At 49.1% G+C, this 19,537-nt stretch overlaps 1 protein-coding gene across 6 annotated transcripts in view; it reads right to left on the bottom strand.

Annotated features, from left to right (window-relative positions):
• LOC138820395 (ELKS/Rab6-interacting/CAST family member 1) overlaps nucleotides 1–19,537 on the bottom strand; it is a 135,814-nt gene that overhangs the window by 41,669 nt on the left and 74,608 nt on the right. For all 6 annotated transcript variants that reach the window (XM_070012037.1, XM_070012038.1, XM_070012032.1 and 3 more), the window contains 3 exons: nucleotides 18,443–18,578; nucleotides 12,817–12,948; nucleotides 1,830–1,990 (listed from right to left, as the gene is read on the bottom strand). In XM_070012037.1, coding sequence (XP_069868138.1) covers nucleotides 1,830–1,990; nucleotides 12,817–12,948; nucleotides 18,443–18,578 — 429 coding nt within the window. The remainder of the gene's footprint in view (nucleotides 1–1,829; nucleotides 1,991–12,816; nucleotides 12,949–18,442; nucleotides 18,579–19,537) is intronic.

The raw sequence follows: 19,537 nt of genomic DNA, 5'->3' as shown, positions 1-19,537 counted from the left end.
TTGTAGCACTGGGAGCATTCGTGACGGCTCTTGAAGAGCTTTTCATTCTAGATGAGTTCAATTTATGGCTTTTTTTTTTTCCCCTCTCAGAGTTACTATGTATTGTTTAGTAGGGAACTTCTGCTTGCCTCAAAATTTTGTTGTCTTTGGAAGGTTATAGTTTTGTCTTTTTTATTGTCGGTGATCCACTTTCAATGAATTTCTGTGTACAATGTACAATGTCAGCTTTTCATTGCACATTTACTCTACAAACATCTAGTTATACTCTGCCCCCTGCTAAAGACAATTACTTGTCCATTAAATGTTAATAGTATCTATAATCATGCGTGTAGTTTGTGAGGGACGTGGTACAGACATGGGTGGAAAGATGATTGGTATTGTTGTGAAAGATGTAACCCTGAATGTGCAATGCATCTTAAGTGCTATCTACAGAAACAAAAATCTGAGTTAACATGCATGTGCGTGTGTGCACGCACACACACACACACACAGGACAGTCATCTAAACACATGTACCTAGAGATCCTAGTGGTTTCCATTTTTCACTGTGTGTTGACATTAATTAGGCTCTGAGTAAATATACTTATTTAATTCCTGCTATTTCATGATACTCTGGATAACTTATAAACTAAATGGATTAACAAACAAAACAGAACAAAACACATTTGCTGGGCGGGGTGGAGCACTTGTCTCTTGTGTGCTAGGCACTGAGTCCCATCTCCAGCATAAAAAGGAGGGCCACGAAGCAGTCTGGAGGGTCCTTAGAAAGCTAAAGATTGACCTCCCTTACGACCCAGTCATACCACTTCTAGGCATCTACCCTGAACAACAGGAACCAATATACAAGGACACATGCACCTCCATGTTTATTGCAGCACTATTCACAATAGCTAGGATATGGAAACAACCTAGATGCCCCACCACAGATGAATGGATCCAAAAATTGTGGTATCTATACACAATGGAATATTATGCAGCCATTAGAAATGACAAAATAATGGCATTTGCAGGGAAATGGATGGAGCTAGAAGGAATCATGTTGAGCAAGGTAAGCCAAGAACGAAGAGACAAACGGTACATGGTCTCCCTGATAAGTGGATGCTAAATCCAAAATGTTAGGTGATATGACAAAACTTAAGATATGACAGGACTTAAGAAACAAAGAACTCCCACTCATCTGGTTGAACCACTACCAAATATCCCCATGCTGCTGATCACATATATGGTATATAACATGTGAGCACCGTTATATATTACAGACTGTGATAGACAATTTGCTCCAGGAAAGTTAGAATGAACTTGTGACTTTAAATGAGCATCATTATTCCACAATACTGTGAATTTCCGGAAATTAAGTAATCACTTAATCACAATCAAAAAAAAAAAAAAAAAAAAAAAGAACCTTGGGGAAGGGAGGGAGGGAGGGGATGGTATGGGGAAAACAATGGAGGGGGTAACAATGTTCAAGAGGAAGTGTACTCATTACCTCACTCATGTAACTGTAACCCTCTGTATAGTATCTTTACAATAAAAAAATTAAAAAAAAAAAGAATTCCAGAGAGCTAATGCAACACACACACATATGTGTACACGCATACACGCACACACATGCACACACGTACTATAGTAAGTACCTTAAAACCTGGTAAGAGGAGGCAAAAAACAATTCTGTCAAACCAAGGACTGAGGCACAGAAAATCAGATCCATTGTAGGAAGTGAGGTACAGGCAGCAGCACACCTAGACTAAGTATGTCAGGGATAATGAAGCCAGTGCCAGAAGAAGAAGTCCTTCTACGATGCACTGGCCTTCAGAACAAAGCTGTACTTACTTCATCTCCAGAACTTCCTCCAAGTGTTTCCTCCTCTCGGCTCGAAGGTTGGTCAAATGCGTCTCCTTCTCTGCCAGGGACTGCTGCGTGGAGGACAGCTTTGCCTTCATGGACTCCAGTTCCTGCTTGACCTTCTCCATGGCCATCAACAGCTCCTCCACCTGCGGGGAGTGCCAGAAAGGGAAGAAAGCATACACTGGTCACGTGTGGTGCCAGGAGCCAGGCCACGTGCAATCCTGAGCCCATCGCCGTGAGGACCTGCATACAGAGCACACAGACACCCACTCCTCCCTCAGGAGGATCCACGGGGCAGATCCCCTGACGCTGGAACTCTCTCAGTGTAGGTCAGGAAGCACTTAATTTCCTCTTGGTTATGCTTGGATATAATGTATAATTTCCTTTTTTTGCAAGGGCAAACAGTCACAGGCTGCCTTTCGTGCATGTCATACAGAAACGGCCTAGAAATTTCCAGGATGTAACATGAAATACAAAAATATGAATAAAATCCTAATAATCTTTGTAGAAACTTAGAAAATAAAGGACGTAAGTCTGACTGACTCAGCTTGCACAGGGACTAGTGTGGTATTTTACCTCAATGAACATTTTAATGGTTTACGCCATTAAGAATTTCTTCTCAAGCCGGGCGCTGGTGGCTCACGCCTGTAATCCTAGCTACTCAGGAGGCTGAGATCTGAGGATCGAGGTTCAAAGCCAGCCCGGGCAGGAGAGACCGTGAGACTCCTATCTCCAATAAACCACCAGAAAACTGGAAGTGGCGCTGTAGCTCAAGTGGTAGAGCGCTCGCCTTGAGCTGAAGAGCTGAGGGACAGCGCCCAGGCCCAGAGTTCAAGCCCCACGACCGACAAAAAAAAAAGAATTTCTTCTCAGACGCTTTCTTGCTTATAAGCCAGTGGGTAGGAGTTTATTGTTTGCTCATTTTAAACAAAGTAGGAGGAAAAAAAAAGTCAAAATCCCCAGACATAAAAAGAGGTAGAATGTTTCAACAAGGAAAAAAAAAAACAAAACAACTAGCCTTAATAGAAATGAGACCTCAAACAAAACCAGCCTCCACGGTGAAGCACACAGGGCGCAGACTCATAAAGCAAGGCATGGACTTCCTCGGCCAGGTCCACTTACCTGGGCTGTTTGCCAAGGGAGAAAGGAGAGCATCTTCTTTTAATCCAGAGGCAAAAACCATGCTGAGGGGAGTACCCACCAGACTATGTTCATACCCTGACCAGGTTAGCGGCTTTTAGTGCTGACACGGCCCTGCTCCCCAGCTGCTGAGGGTCAAGGAATAATCATGGCACCAGTAAAGCTTCCGTGGAGGTAGAAATGAGCCTGCCATTCACTGGGTCCTATGCAGACCCAGCAGTGTCCCGGTACCACCGAGAGCCAGTCTGCAGACACAGGGACAGAGCAAGCCACCGCCCAGCCCTAGTGGGGTTCACACCCATCAAGTGCGCACCTCCTGCCTGACCACTGCTGTGGCGACTGTGCTCAGCTGGCTCCTGGCAGCACCTGCATTACTTTAAGAGATCACCAAGGTAGACAGGCAAGGCTGGTGCTCTACCACCTGAGCCATGCTGCTGCTTCTTGCTTTTTGATGGTTAATGGAAGAGAAAGAATCCCCAGGGATACTGGCTTCAAGACGCAATCCTCAGATCTCAGCTTCCTGAGGAGCGAGGATCAGGTGTGAGCCACCAGCCGCCAGCTTCTCTAAGGATCTTTTTAGGCGCCAACTTACGAAATGCATGCGTATGTAATCAACTGCTTCTCTGGAAGTGTTTTCCTGGCATCTAGTCTGGCATGTGTAAAAGATGTGTTTTTCCTGTCACTCAAAACTTTTACTTTCAGAGTTTTATTTTAGTTAGTAGAGCAGTTTTCTTAGAGAAGGCTTAATTTTCCCATCCATTTGCATGCCAGACCGACACGGTTTATAGTCTCAGACGACACATGTTTCCAAGTAGGTTTTACAGTTTTTTAGAATACAAGGAAAGAGTGGTACCATAAACCAGGATCTCCACTCACCCACCAGATTTGCTCTGGTCCCAAGACAGGGCAAGAGTTTCACAGTCCCATTTGGGTCACCTCATTTTCTGCCAACCAGGGTAACGCATGCAGCTAGCAGATTCGAGTACCTATTCCACTCTGTGCCTACCACCCAGCAGCTGCTGGAGAAGACCAAGTCTCATTACTGAGAAACAAATATAGTAAGAGCTAAGTATAAAGAGGAGATACATCTTCTGCTAAATTACTCTATTATCTGAAAATATGCTGCAGGTCACAGTACTTTTAAAACACACACACATACACAGAGCCCTGACCAGAGCCAAGATTCAAGCAGTAACATGCTAAGGAGAGGGCTCTGGGCTGGGCAGTGAGTGCCAGCAGGACCAGATGGTGCATTTACATCACAAGCTAATCGACTCCGAGTGGGAATAAGAAGGGAATAAATGATGATTTCAACACAACCTATTTTCCTTAAGAAATAGGAGCGACTACAGGGCCTCAGATCCTGGCAACTATACCTTCAAGATCCACTGCCCCCTGCTTGGAGAGCAGAGGGCGTCTGTGGTTTCCAGGATGCTTACAGTCTCACTGTCGTTTCCTCGAAGGGCTGGAAGTCCATCTCCAGATGAAGAAAACGATCAGAAGAAAAAAGAAATGGCACCAAAAAAACCCCCAAAGTTATCTAGTGGTTAAGTAGTCACCACCCAGGCCAGACTGTTAACTCAAAAAATTCACTAGTTCTCTCCTTTAATTATGTTTTTAAGTGTGTGTGTGTGTGTGTGTGTGTGTGTGTGTGTGTGTGTGTGTGTGTGTGTGTGTGTGTGTGTGTGTGTACTGGGGTCTAAACTCAGGGCCTCGCACTCTTGTTTGGCTTCTTCTACTCAAGGCTGGCTCTACCATTTGAGCCACAGTTCCACTCTGGACTTTTGCTGGTCAATTAGAGATGAGATCATCTCCTGGGTCAGGTTGGCTTTGAACCTCGCCACATGTACAATAGCCCCACATGGGGCAGGAGAGGGAGGAACAGGACAAAGAAGGAACTCAGGCCATGTTGGGGATTTTGGCCTTTGTTCCCAAACCCACAGAGGACACCAAAGAGATCAGATCAGAAGAGCAAGGAGATTTAGAATGACAAAACTCAGAATTAATACAAGGAAGGTCTAAGCAGACTAGAGACAGAAGCAAAGTCTAGGATAGTGGATTCGAATCGGGTTGGGGGAGACAAATGAGCTGCAGGTTCAACTGATGGGAAAGACAGCGTCCCTCAAAGGACAGGACACTTCACATAGAGGGAGGAGGCCCTGCTGAGTGAAAAGGAGAAAAGTGGGCCCCACGGTTGAGAGCCAGGAACAAAGAGATACTGGAAATAAAGGCCCTTGGGAAAGAAGTGGGGAAGACCAGGTAGCAGGTGGTTCCAGACATGGCTAGTTTCTCGGTCAGAGGTTAGTGAGGGCCCAGCTGTTTTCCATGAACACCTTCAGGGCTGTCGCTGAGTGCCACAGCCTAGAAGAAGAAAAGAGTCGTTCTAAGATGACAGGATAATGGCGAACATACAGTGGACAGATACAGGCCAACTTGGAGGGTCAGCAGGAGGAGGAGGAGGAGGAAGAGGAGGAGAGAGGGCTCCATCGCAGCGGAGCACAGATGATGGGCTTGCTTCTTGGACAGTGTTTGGTGGAAACCAGGAGGAGAGGCTCAGCGATGTTAGCAACTCATGTCTCTAAAGGGGATACTGCTTCTAACAGACCACAGTCTCAAAGTCTCAAAGCAGTCTCAGAGGCTACCAAAGCACTTAAACGGTTAACTTCTTATGCTCATGTCAGCGTATGTGAAGACACTGAATTTATTTTCCCATCTGTTCATTAAAATTTTTATTCAAGAAATTCTTAGTGATACTTGTGTGTATGTGCACACACACGTGAGTGCACCTGAGCATGCATCTGCTGTGTACTGGGGGCTTGAACTCAAGAACTCAAAGGGTTTGCTTGCTTGGCTGGTGCTCTACTCCTTGAGCCATGCCTCTAGCCTGGCTTTCTAACTGGCCAATTGTAGCCACTAGCTGGCTTTGAATCACAATCCTCTGATCCAGCCTCCGGGGTGAGTAGCCAGGATTACAAGTGTGAGCCACTGGTGCCTGGCTTTGCAGCCGCTCTTGACATAAGCTAATGGTAACAGACGCACTCTGGGGGTTTGGTGATGAGTCCCTTTCTCTCTTTTCTCCCTGATCAGATGAAGGGCCTGAGAAGAAAAGGTCACAGACACAGCAAGGAAGAGGAACCACATTCCCGCCATGCAGCTTTGGGTGGTAGAAAACATCCTGACAATGTTGCATTTTCCCTTTAAATGAATACAACCAAAGGGTTAGAACAGATAAAAATCAGCAAGTGACGCTCTGGGTGGGTGGGGACTTTGCCATGCCTCAGATGTGGTGCACACCCCACGGGCTAGGTCTATAAACCGGAGCGCCCAGAGGAGCTTCGCTGGTAGAGCAGGGAGACCCACACCGCTGGCCGCCCTCTCTCCTGGCACTGTGGCCACGTGTCTGGCTGCTATTATGTGGTGGTACCCGACCTTTCACAAATGAAGAAAAACGTAAAAGGAGGTGGGAAACCTGTCCGTGTGGAAGGAACGCTTCTTTTTCAAGCGATGTCCAATTTCCTCTCGTCTGGTCAGATGGCTTAGGGAGATAAATCCTACAATGGAAGCTCGCCACTCCCGGTGGAGCCTGAGAAATCAGACATCAGAAAGCACAGTCGTGCATGTTCAAAGCCACTGTCACCCTGGTGCTCTGACAAGTATAGAGGCAAGGACAAGCCCGGGTCCAGCGTGTAATCGCACAGACCAGTAACTCACAGCACTGCTGGCAACACTGCATCAGAGATGGAAAAATAAAAGTCTGCCTTAATGCACTGAGAACAAACCATTGTTTTGGCAGACTGAGTTTTTTAAATTAAGTGTCTCCTCTAATATGCTTGTTTTGGCAACATGTGGCTGCATTCTGACTAAGTGAAACAAAAATTTAGTAATTTCCTTGTCCACAGAAGCTCCAGGGGTCTCCTGGAAGAAAGAAGGGTAGAAATAACGTGAAGAACTTAGCCAGGCAGCAGTGGCTCACACCTATAATCTTGGCTACTCAGGAGGCTGGGATCTCAGAATCAGTTCGAAGCCAGCTTGGGCAGGAATGTCCTCTTATCTCCAATTAACCAGAAGAAATGCTACAAGTGGCGCTGTGGCTCAAGTGGTAGCTCTCCAGCCTTGAGCAATAAAAGCTAAGGGACGGTCCAGGCTCTGTGTTCAAGCCGCAGTGTGTGCGTGTGGGCACACGCGTGACAAAGCAGGTGCGGATCATCATTTTATTGCGCTGCACCTGGGTCTGAGAATTCTGGAGCATCCATCAAGTTTGGGCTATGTGAATAATTTAGAAAGAGAAGCACAAATAAAGGAAGAGTGGTGACATTTTCCCCTGAACATGATGCTCTGAGAAGTTCTCTTGTAAAACAATCTTCTCCTAGGATAAAGTAAATACTGAGCAGCCATATAAAACCTGAAATTCTGAATACTTCCTCAGCTGAAAGGATCTGGACATTTCAAATGGGCAAAACCCTAACTGCATTTCATTATGGAAAAGAGCCACCGCTTCACTATCGTGAAGGCGTGCTCAGGGCTTGGAGCCTCTGCTGAGGAGCACCTGCGATGATGGGACCAACCAGCGTTGTAAGAGTTCTTCGTGGCCAGGCAGGGTGACCCACACGGTAACCTCAGCTCCGTAGGCAGGCAGAGGTCAGGAGGAGCACAGTTCAAGCCGGCTAGGTAAAGTGAGATTCTGTTTCAGAGTCAAGCCAGACGGGGTGGCATGTGTCTGTGGTTCCACCTATGTGCAAGGCTGCAAAGTTAGCACAAAACCCTATCTGGAAAAACTCACTTTGCCAGAGGAGGAAAGTCAAAAGCTACAATTTAGTGTCTGGCATCCCAGAGGGCATAAGCAAGGGTGCGTGAGTGAGAGTGTGTGTGTGTGTGTGTGTGTGTGTGTGTGTGTGTGTGTGTGTGTGTGTGTGTGTGTGTGTGTGTGTGTGTGTGTGTGTGTGTGTGTGTGTGTGTGTGTGTGTGTGTTACATGCACACGGAGGACTCTTCTGGTCATGATATCTGCAGGCCATCTTGCAGTTACTACAATCCTCACAAGTTATCCTGGTGGAGGTCATCAGTGGACTCTCGGGGTGTGGCACGGTGCCGTCTCCCACACAGACGCAGCTGTCGTTCTGTATAAGCTCACGGAGACTACAGAACTTACCCTAAGTCACAGCTGAGAAACGAGGAACGGAACCCACAGCACTCGGCTGTGGTGCGACGCACTGTGAGCTCACTGTCAATCGTGCGGTGACGCGGGAGTGAGCGGCGGGCAGCGCAGGGCACACCCGCGTGGACTCTGTCCAGTAGAACAGAACTGACCCCACCACGCACATCCCTCTGGGAAAGTACCTTTCGCTGAGAACAGCAGCCCAGGTGCAGCCAAGGAGAGCGCACGCTGCGCATACAACCCCATGGGAAGCATGTGGCTCACGGCGGCCCCCATCTGCAGTGACGAGGCTTGCCACACTTCCAGCAGGAGGGAACTCAGAAAGCGCCACCCAAGACGCCACCGCAGGCAAAGTATTATTCACCATCTGTCCCAGAAGTGCTAGATTCCAGAAGCCGTTTCTGGTGGAGGGGATGCACGCAGGGTGTCACGTGATCACACCCAATGTTACATCACGTCTGCTGGGAACACGGCGTCCGCAGGCCTCGGACCCATCTGCAGTCAGCAGTCAGGGTGCCCGCTGGTTTTGTTCTGTTTTGTTTCCAGTTCTGTTAATCTTTCCATTTAGTTACAACTTTTGAAAACAGAGATGTAGTGCTCTTGTTGGATAAAAATGAAAACAAACCTACATTAAGAAATGTTTCCGGGCTGGGAAGGTGGCTCAGCGGTAGAGTGCTTGCCTTGCATGTATGAGGCCCTGGGTTCCATTCCTCAGCACCACATAAGCAGAAAAAAAAAGCCAGAAGTGGCGCTGTGGCTCAAGTGGTAGAGTGCTAGCCTTGAGCTGAAGAGCTGAGGGACAGCGCCCAGGCCCAGAGTTCAGGCACATGACTGGACACCCCCCCCCCCCCAAAGAAACATTTCCCATTTTGCCAAACACTTTCAAAAGGAAAAAAAACGGTACAAAAGACAAATCCAAATGCGTTACTTTAGGAATTTCTGTTACAAACCACTCACGCTCAGAGATGGACTTCACTGTGGCGCATCGCGTGGTCGTGGAGTAAAGGGAAGCCTGGGCTTCGGGATCACGTCAGGAATTCTCTGGTGGCTGTCTGACCCCAGCTGGCAGTTACAGAGGAAGTCATGGCAGCTAAAGTTCTGATAATCCAGGTTTGATGAAGGTGAATTTTAAGGGCATTAGGAAAACAGATTAGAGCAAAGGAATCCAAAGGTTCTCAGCTAGCTCTGTTGCATCGGAAAGCCCCATGATTCTCACTGCCATATTCATTATATATAGGCTTATTTGCTTTTTGTGAAATTACTAACCATGAATCTAGAAAGAGGATATGTGTTCTTGCCTTTTTTCCTATTATCTGAGGATACTTGCTAGCATTCTAAGATTTTGCTAAGTGCTTTATTAAACCTGAGATCCATTTTTGTTGTTGTTATTTCAAATCGTCTCTGGCATACTTAGATGAACATGATTTAAACACAGGGGCAGGGATCTTCCGTTTTGGAACAGTTACTGAGCACAGAACCACGTCCATTTGCACTGGAGCTTACCCATCTGAGCCGTGTGCTCTTCCGTTCCCACTGGGATCCAGTGTATAAATATGTAACAATTCCAAGGGGAAATGGAAGGCAGGTTAGAAAAGCCTCCACCCCTGGCCCACACCCCATCTTACTTACTCTATGTGTCTGAAAGTGGCTACATTCATAGTACAGAGCTTTAGTTCTTCTTCCCCATCTGTCCTTGGAGACTGTGCTTATTATAGACTTCTTCTTTTTTTTTTTTTTTAACACATCTCACTACTTGAACATTGTTAATTTCAGTAACAAACGGAAATGCAGGACCATAAGTGGTTGCCTTACTACAGACCATTTCCTCTACCTTTTGATCATCTCATATACATTCTCAGATCAGCCGGGGAAGCCAAGCATGGTCAGCTCTGGTATGGGGGCACCGCCATTCCACACCCTCCCCCAGTACGCCAGCCACGGCAGGCCTGGAAGCGGCAGCCTGTAGCGCCTGAAGCCCCTGTCCACTGCGGCCTGGTCCGCAGCCAGCTGTCACCAGGGAGGCCAATGTGATGTCCTTCCTGCAGGCTTGCTCTAGGACCTGTCAAGTGACTGATGTCACCACCAGTCACCGTGACAGAGAAGAGGAGCTCCCTGACATGAGGGCCAGGGTCCAGACCCACCTGGCTCTCGATTTCAATAGGAGCCTGATTATGCGATGGCAAGGAGAGCTTAACCGTTTCATCTCTTCAGGTCTTAACCAAAAAACAGGCACATTCCACATGCTGACTGGCAATGCTTCAAAACACTGTCTTCCACTTTAATAGTTTTAAAAACCTGTCAGAAACCAGTAAGTAATCTGGCTATCTTGCTAACATACAAAAATAAAGAAAACAATTCTCCCTGGTTCTAGAAACTTGTTTGCATATGTAACAGTTGTAGACTGCCCAGCTGATCATTTCTAGAATCTTCACCAGAGATAGAAATGACTTACAAGAGAGCTTATGACTTACAAGGATAAGAAAGTGACTCAAATATATATTAAAAACTTCTGTAAGCTAGAAAATGTAGCCAAATGAAGCCAAATGAAAGCAATCAGTATTAAAAATCTTATTTTAAGGCAGGAAAAGATGACACAAATCTTGAAAATCTAACACTGAATTTACCAATAATGGTAAGAAGTACCAATCCTACTAAGAATAAATAAAGTAGGATTAAAGAAATTTTCATAACTGGATTAGTTTATATGTCCACTATGCGTTTCTAATGTCATTTATGGTTCATGAATATGAGTTGCTATTTCAGAGTTGAAGACCGTTTGCTAGACAAGACTTTCAGTTAGCTCTCACTAGCTAGAAGACTAAAGGCCAGATAAGGGATAGTAATAACCTCTCAATTTTATTTTTCCATTCTGACTACCATTCTGAGTAGCTAAGATTAAGGTTTGAAGCCAGCCTGGACAGATAAAAATCCAAGAGGCTCTAATCTCTAAGTAACAGGCAAAAAACTAGAAGTGGAGCGGTAGCTCAAGTGGCAGAGCACCAGCCTCTGTGAAAAAGCCAAGGGAAAGCCAGAGGCTCTGAGTTCAAGCCCCAGTAACCCAGTAATACATGAGCATGCATGCATACACACACACACACACACACACACACACACACACACACACACACACACACACACACACACACACACACACACGAACAAGAATGTCCTTAAAGCCAAGGGAAAGCCAGAGGCTCTGAGTTCAAGCCCCAGTAACCCAGTAATACATGAGCATGCATGCATACACACACACACACACACACACACACACACACACACACACACACACACACACACACACACACACACACACACACACGCTGGAACAAGAATGTCCTTCAACAGGAAGAACTGACATACGGTGGCAAATCTATAGGCTAGGTAAAGAAATGTGCCACCAGTAGCCAAAATATGAATTCTGGCAATGCATATAAATTCCAAAATGTGTATGTCTGATATTTCAGACTTGTTACTAGACGAAAGCAGAAGGAAATCTTTACAGAAAGGAGAAGAGAAAGGAGAGGGCATTTAAAAAATAAAGAAGAGAATGTGCAAGGGGCTCAGTCAAGATGGAAGACAACCCCCGACCCTGAAGGGCTGTGGTCAGGGCGGATGAGCCCCTGCCCTCCTCCTGCCACTGCTGGGGGGCGAGTGCGAGACACATGCCCATGACAGGACTGAAGACACCCGAGATCAGATTCCACACAGGGCACTAAGCAAGCGTGTCCTTGTAGCACACGGGGATGGAGGGCAGCCCGGGTGGGGGCCTCACTCCAGCTCACAGAGACCCCGGCGGTCTCACAGAGACACTTCCCAGCAGCCTCTGTCTGCGCTACGTGGGCTGGACTTACTGATCTCCCACAAAGCCAAGGAAGGGACACGGTCACGGCAGAGGTGAAATGCCATGAACCTCTGCGGAGGCGGCCTACCTCGGCACCTTCTCGGAACAGACTGACGCCACCTCCTTCACTTACTAGCACTTTCTTCACCTCTGCCTCCCAAGCTTAGATACTCTTCACCAAAGGGTGCGAGGACATAAAGAGAGGTGGCAAGGTCTGAAGTGAGCGCAAGAGCAATGGCGAAAGCCAGAAGCGAGTCACCCTGAAGCCGACCCCCACAGAAGCCAGTCACCCTGAAGCCGACAGCCCCACAGAAGCCAGTCACCCTGAAGCCGACAGCCCCACGCTCGTCTGGGACCCAGTGCCGCAGTGTCTCCGCCTTCTCTATCTGTCATTGTAACACCCACCTTCCCAACGGCATGGCTCTCCCTTCTAACTCTATCATCCTCCTTTCTAACTGCATTGCTTTTTGAACAGAACAACCTATACAACATATCATCTGCCTGCTATTTGAAATTCCCATCTTTAAATCAGAGATACTTGTGTTTCGTCATCTGGTGAAAAAGCCAGGGTCTCCAATGGCTGAGTTTCGTCTCAGCGCTCATGGCGTGGCTTGTACTGTATGAACACGTGGGCAATCAGACTGCTACATGAACACAAGCCAATTCTTGAACAGCTCCATTTCCATCACTGCTGGAGTCTAAATACTTACGCTTGGGGGTCTCTGACACCCTGTAAACATACAACAGCATGTCAACTTGACCTAAACGACGCTGCTTGGGTGTCACCTTGTGTTTACTGGGAAGTGCTGCTATAGTAACGGTACAGAAATCGCAGACCTGTTTCTCAGCACTGGTCCTGGCTGACTCTTCCTGCGCCAGCACCATTTCCCGCTCTGCAGTGATCTGCACACTTTCTCTCAGTGCTTCTTCCAGCTCTTCAATCCTGTCATCCTTCTTACGAAGACTGTCCTGGAAAACGACGGAAGACTGGGTGAGGCAGACGAGTCAGTTGGCCACGGAGAGCCTATGTATCAAGGAAGGGTATGACTTCCTTTGGAAGCAACTCCACGTCAGAGAAGTATGATCAGAGAGGAAAGCAGAGGTGAAGGAAGAAAAGAAGGAAGGAGGTGACGTTTATGATGAAAGCCCAGGGTCAAGTTAGTTAAGCAAGACAGGCATGATGGGTTTGCTTCTGCAGCGGTATTAGAAAGCACCGCTAATAAGGGCTCAATCGTCTGCAAGCAGAAAGCCGATTCTGAACTCCCCTGTCAACTGAGATTCAAGTCAGCTTTGAAGATCTCTACACAGACTGCATATCAAAACATCCTCTTTCCCTGGAAAACTACACAGACTGAATATCAAAACAGCCTCTTTCCCTGGAAAACTATTATGCCTAGATAAAAAAAAAAGTCAAGTGAACAGCATTTTTCAGACTGAATTCTTCATAAAGACCAATATTTGCAAACTACTATTAAAAAGTGAAAAGACTACTGAGTGCCGGTGGCTCACGCCTGTCATCCCAGCTGCTCAGGAGGCTGAGATCCAAGGACCGTGGTTCAAGCCAGCCCAGACAGGAAAGTCCATGAGACTCTTATCTCCAATAAACTCAAAAAAGCTGGAAATAGTGCTGTGGCTCAAGTGGTAGAGCACTAACCTTGGGCAAAAGAAGCTCAGGGACAGCGCCCAGGCCCAGAGTTCAAGCCCCAGGATTGAAAAGAAGCGAAAAGATGTTTCTAATATTTTTCAAGAATGTGAAGTAAGCCGGGCGCTGGTGGCTCACGCCTGTAATCCTAGCTACTCAGGAGGCTGAGATCTGAGGATCGCGGTTCAAAGCCAGCCCGGGCAGGACAGACCGTGAGACTCCTATCTCCAATAAACCACCAGGAAACCGGAAGTGGCGCCGTAGCTCAAGTGGTAGAGCGCTCGCCTTGAGCTGAAGAGCTGAGGGACAGCGCCCAGGCCCAGAGTTCAAGCCCCACGACCGACCAAAAAAAAAAAAAAAAAGAATGTGAAGTATTTCTCTTCATCCCACGCATACAACAGGAAACCACAGGATGAGTATGACTGTTCTGGCTCTACCTGGGCAGGATTCTCTGAGGCTCACCTGGGTTAGGTCAAGTTCAAAATGGAGACAAGTACAAATCTGTCAGAAACAAAATCCTATCAGTCCTTAAGATCTTATAAGACAGTAGAGAAGACTAAATGAAGAAGAGTAGCAATCCAATGGAGACTGGACTCAGCACACGGATGTAAACACTTCCGTTTAAAATCCTTACAGCACAAGACGAGGAAGAATCAAGTTCTGCCTCTGGTTAAAATACAAAACTGGAGAACAAGGAGTGAGTGGCATCTGTCACTGCAGAACAATGAAATCAGACCTTTACCTGTCACTGCACTCAGCAACAACCCAAACTGGATTAAAGACTTAAAGCTAAGAAACTACTAGAAGGAAATAAAGAGGAAAAGCTTCATGACACAGGCTGAATGAAGACTTCTGAGGATAAAACTTCATGAGCACCAGGCAACAGAAGCAAAATAGACAAATGGATTACACCAAACCCAAAAGCTTCTGTTCTGCACAATGAACAATCAAGAGGGAGAAAGAGGACGTGAAGAATGTAAGAAGATAACTGTCAACTTATGTGACCAAAAAATACATAAGGAACTGAACTGTACAGAAAAAAAGAAACAAAACCAACAATTTTAAAGGGTACCGAAGGTCTGCACAGATATGTCTCAGGACAAAGGCCCAAGTGGCCGACTAGACTTGAAACAAACGTCCACCTGGGGAATCAGCAGGGCAGTGCCGCTTGAGCGCCAGTCCCACTCGTCCTGGCCAGCTTCCCAGGAGCACGGCAGGAGTGGCCATGTCTCTGGTGACTCGCTTTGGAAGCCGAGGTCACCCGGCTGCCTTCCTCTACATTCACCCGGCCCAACCCAAGCCTCATGGAAGAGGACGGCACGCGAGGGGAGGGTGATCCGAGCAGAACTGAGGCTGGTTCACCCGCAGCTGAGCCCCACCTTCTGAGAGAACACGGCTTGGGAGGTGAACTGGATCCTCACCACACACTCGCACACACAGGCACGCATGCACGCACGCACGCAGCCCATGTGAGACTGGATCAAAGTGGAAGGCAAACATACAGACAAGGCTAAAAGGCAGGGAACAAGGAGGCCAGGCTGGAAACGGATGAGCAAGCCGCTGTCAGGAATTACTCAGAACAAAACCTGCCCACGGCTGAGATCTAACAACAGGCGCTTTCTGGAGATAATGATGAAAAATCACAGTAATTTTCAGTTCATGAGTAGTTGGGTGCTAGGAGAATACACCATGATATGCCAGCTATAGCTTAATGAATGAGTCACACACAGAGGCTCGTTAAGTTTCGCTGCTGATATCTGAGTGGATTCTCACATCTCAGTGTTTGGGGAAACAATCTAAGAGACTGGCCAGGTGCCCGTGGCTCCCACCTGTCATCCTAGCTACTCAGGAGGCTGAGATCTAAGGATTAAGGTTCTAAGCCAGCCTGGGCAGGAAAAGTCCTGAGACTCTTATCTTCAATAAACCACTAGATAACAGGAAGTGATGCTGTGGCTCAAGCAGTAGAGCGCTTGCCTTGAGCCAAAGAGTTGAGGTCCACTCAGTACTCAGGCCCAGAGTTCAAGCCCATGACCGACAAAAAAAAAAAAAAAAGAAAAAAGAAACTAAGAGACTGAAAGTCTTGTTGGCCCCCAAAGTAAAGATACTTACTATATATAGAAGGAAAAGTCAGAAAGACTTATCCTCAAACAGTCTACCTTAAAATCACATATTGAATATTTTCAAAAATACTTTTTTTTTTTTTTGCAGCTTTGAGTTTATGAGCCTCCTGCCTCAGCTTCTCAACTGTTGGGATTACAAGCATGTACTAACATGCACAGACCTAAAATTGCTAGGGATGGATTTTAAATGTTCTTACCACGAAGACTTAAGATGTGAGGTGATGGATATGCTAATCAGCCTGGCTTAATTATTATACAACATATACAAATATTAAGCATCACACTTAATATGAGCATCATCCATAAATACGTAATGATTTTTTAGTTAAAAAATCAACTTATAAAGACAGGAATTACGGTGACCATATGGAGTTAACTTAATGGTATTCATTATTTCCAAGAAAGTCAGTAGCAGCCTAATAAGACCAAGTGGGAAATGCTCAGTCCCCTCCCCTGCCCTAAGGAGGTTTCATTGTGTCTACCCAAGGCGGCTCCTGTGCGTGTGCCGCGGGCCGCACACACCTGCCGAGAGCGTGAGCTTTCCCCGTGTGACCGGTTCACACCATCTGTGGAGTTCCACTTTGCGTTAATTATCCTAACACATCTTGCTTTTCCTAGGCTGATTTTTGCCAACCATGCTTACTAAATGAGGTCAGAGCACACAGCTCAAGGATCACTGAGCCCAGAGACTGCCTCCTGGGGTCTGGAAGACCTGGTGGAGGGGGAGGAAGTGGGAAGCTACCATCAGATCCTCGTCTCCTTAACAGGGCCCCCGACGAGGGAGTAAGCTAAGAGAGCGTCCACTACGCCTCCACTCGCAAAGTCAGAAAGGACGCTGGATCCTTCAGCACCGGCCGTGACACAGCCCACCAGTAGGCCTTCTGAACCTGCTTCCTGACGCCTGCCCTGTCGGCGGCAAACCACAGCTCCTCCCCGCCGCTGACACTCCCGCCGCAGACGCTCTCCCCACCCCAAAGTTCAACAAGGAAGGCAAAGGCCGAGAGGAATGCAGGAGAAACTCACTGAGACCAGCTGTTCCCTTCAAATCTGTCTCTGAATGAAAGACTGATGACGACAGATTAACAGAAGAGGAGGAACCAACTCGGATTTCTACGAGATGGGTCACAGGGACCCAGCCTTGCACTGACACTGCCACTCTCTCCCAACGCCTCGCGCCTACACACAGCTCCCACAACACGCCCAACTCCACGCCCCCCAGGAGGGTGGTGTCGCCACGCAGCTGGGCCTGCATACTGTACCACACCTGGTCCCCAGCTGCAAGGACAGACCAGCTACTCGCTGACAGAGTGCCCTCAAAACTAAACTTTCTTTACCAAGAGGCCGCCGGTCCTGAGGTCCCCGTTCAAACCACGGCTGAGCCTCTTAGAGAAAGCATATGTGTTTAGTTAAGTCATCCATCCAACATCTCTCAGCTGATTTCCCCACGTACAAAACACACACTGGACATGACACAGGCTGGGAAAGGTGATGACAGGGCTGGGTGAGTGCTTGGGGGTGGGGACCCTGGATGGCGGCTGCTATGAATGCTGGGCTGGTTCATGCACTTTGTTGATGTGAAATAAATATAGTGTGCATGATCGTGGGACATTTTCTGCACTGCATTAGGGGAAAGAAGAACAAAAAGGGAGAAGAGGAAGGAAGACACGAACCATGTTTTTGCAATGCACTGTAGTGAGTGGAACCAGCATGTGGTTCCAGGGACCCCGAGGTGCTAACCTGGGGACCCCCTCACAGAACCAAGTGAGCTTACCAATCACGTACGACCAGCCTCCTCCTACGCCTACATGTCCTCCCAGCGGCACAAGGACACTGGCCCTTCTAGCTAAAGCCTGTCCCTTGCTGCACGCTGGGCTGAGAGGAAAGCAGTAAGCAGGGTTAGAAAGAGGGTTAGAAGCGGGGAGCACGGGCTGGGATGGCGGCGTGGCTGCGGGGAGCGGGGAGCGGGCAGAGCAGGCCGCTGACCGAGCACGGGCTGGGATGGCGGCGTGGCTGCGGGGAGCGGGGAGCCGGGAGCGTGGCTGCGGGGAGCGGGGAGCGGGGAGCCGGGAGCGTGGCTGCGGGGAGCGGGGAGCGGGGAGCAGGGAGCGTGGCTGCGGGGAGCGGGGAGCAGGGAGTGTGGCTGCGGGGAGCGGGGAGCGGGGAGCAGGGAGCGTGGCTGCGGGGAGCGGGGAGCAGGGAGTGTGGCTGCGGGGAGCGGGGAGCCGGGAGCGTGGCTGCGGGGAGCGGGGAGCAGGGAGTGTGGCTGCGGGGAGCGGGGAGCGGGGAGCAGGGAGCGTGGCTGCGGGGAGCGGGGAGCCGGGAGCGTGGCTGCGGGGAGCGGGGAGCCGGGAGCGTGGCTGCGGGGAGCCGGGAGCAGGGAGCGTGGCTGCGGGGAGCGGGGAGCCGGGAGCGTGGCTGCGGGGAGCGGGGAGCGGGGAGCCGGGAGCGTGGCTGCGGGGAGCGGGGAGCGGGGAGCAGGGAGCGTGGCTGCGGGGAGCAGGGAGCCGGGAGCGTGGCTGCGGGGAGCGGGGAGCGGGGAGCGTGGCTGCGGGGAGCGGGGAGCCGGGAGCGTGGCTGCGGGGAGCGGGGAGCCGGGAGCGTGGCTGCGGGGAGCGGGGAGCCGGGAGCGTGGCTGCGGGGAGCGGGGAGCCGGGAGCGTGGCTGCGGGGAGCGGGCAGAGCAGGCCGAGCGGGCCGCTGACCTGCAGCTGCTGGGAGCTGTCGCTGAGGCTGTCCTCCCTGCGCCGGGCCTCCTCCAGCATCTGCGCACTCTTCTTCTTCTCCACCTGCTCCTTGTGCTTTAGGTTCGCCACCTTCTTGTTCTGGTCCTTCACCTGCCTAGTGGTAGAAGGGCAAGAATCAGGCTTTGCGCGGGTGTGCATGGAGAGTACACTTACGTTCATCCCTACAACACGGTGTCCTCAGGGAGCGGCTGCCAAGCTCTCTTGATAAGTTCAGACTGGGCCATGCCGGAGGCAGCACACCACATATGGCATCCCGGTGTTCCCCTAAGGAGCATTTACGCAGCACACCACATTACAGAGCTAAACGAAGGCACGGCAGGCTCGGAGAGGACAGAGGAAGGAACCAAGGCAGCGCTGCTGAGGGCCAACGCAGCCACTGCATCCGTGTGCTGACACAGACACGCTGCTGAGGGCCAACGCAGCCACTGCATCCGTGTGCTGACACAGACACGCTGCTGAGGGCCAACACAGCCACTGCATCCGTGTGCTGACACAGACACGCTGCTGATTAGCCAAGGACTTTAAACTCGACCCCGATCTTACCATTACCCACCACTGCTAACACACAGAAGATCCAGGCCCCACGAGGGTGTGGTCACGAAGACCACCCCCCCAGCCCATCACTGACTCCACAGCCCACTCCACACCTCTCTGGCACTTCCTTTGTGTTTTGCCTCTTTTCGAACTTGGTAAAATCTACCAGTAATCTACCTTTTTCCTTCCCACTTGACAGTTTTGAGACTGATGTACCAAGGAGGGTAATTTCGTTACGGCTTTGATTTTTACTGCAGTGCTGAACAAGAGGTGGCGACAGTGTCACTCCCCAGGTGACAGAAGTGTGCGCTGTTCCCCCCACCCCTTTTTTGCCATTACAAACGATGCCACCAGCACAAACTGATCCTAGTGCATGCTCCAGACCTGCTGGCACACAGTAGGCATGGCTTCCTTTCATGGGGTTTCATCCATTTCTACTGTGGTAGTGACATGTCCACTAGCACTTGGTACAGCCATTTCACGTTCTACATTTAGTCATAGAGTGGATATAAAATAGTA

This window comes from Dipodomys merriami, unplaced genomic scaffold, assembly GCF_024711535.1.
Source record: "Dipodomys merriami isolate MVZ:Mamm:240054 unplaced genomic scaffold, mDipMer1.0.p SCAF_877, whole genome shotgun sequence".
Classification (NCBI taxonomy): Eukaryota; Metazoa; Chordata; class Mammalia; order Rodentia; family Heteromyidae; genus Dipodomys; species Dipodomys merriami.
The sequence above is the reverse complement of the archived record's forward strand: the minus strand, read 5'-3'. Positions and strand labels throughout refer to the sequence as shown.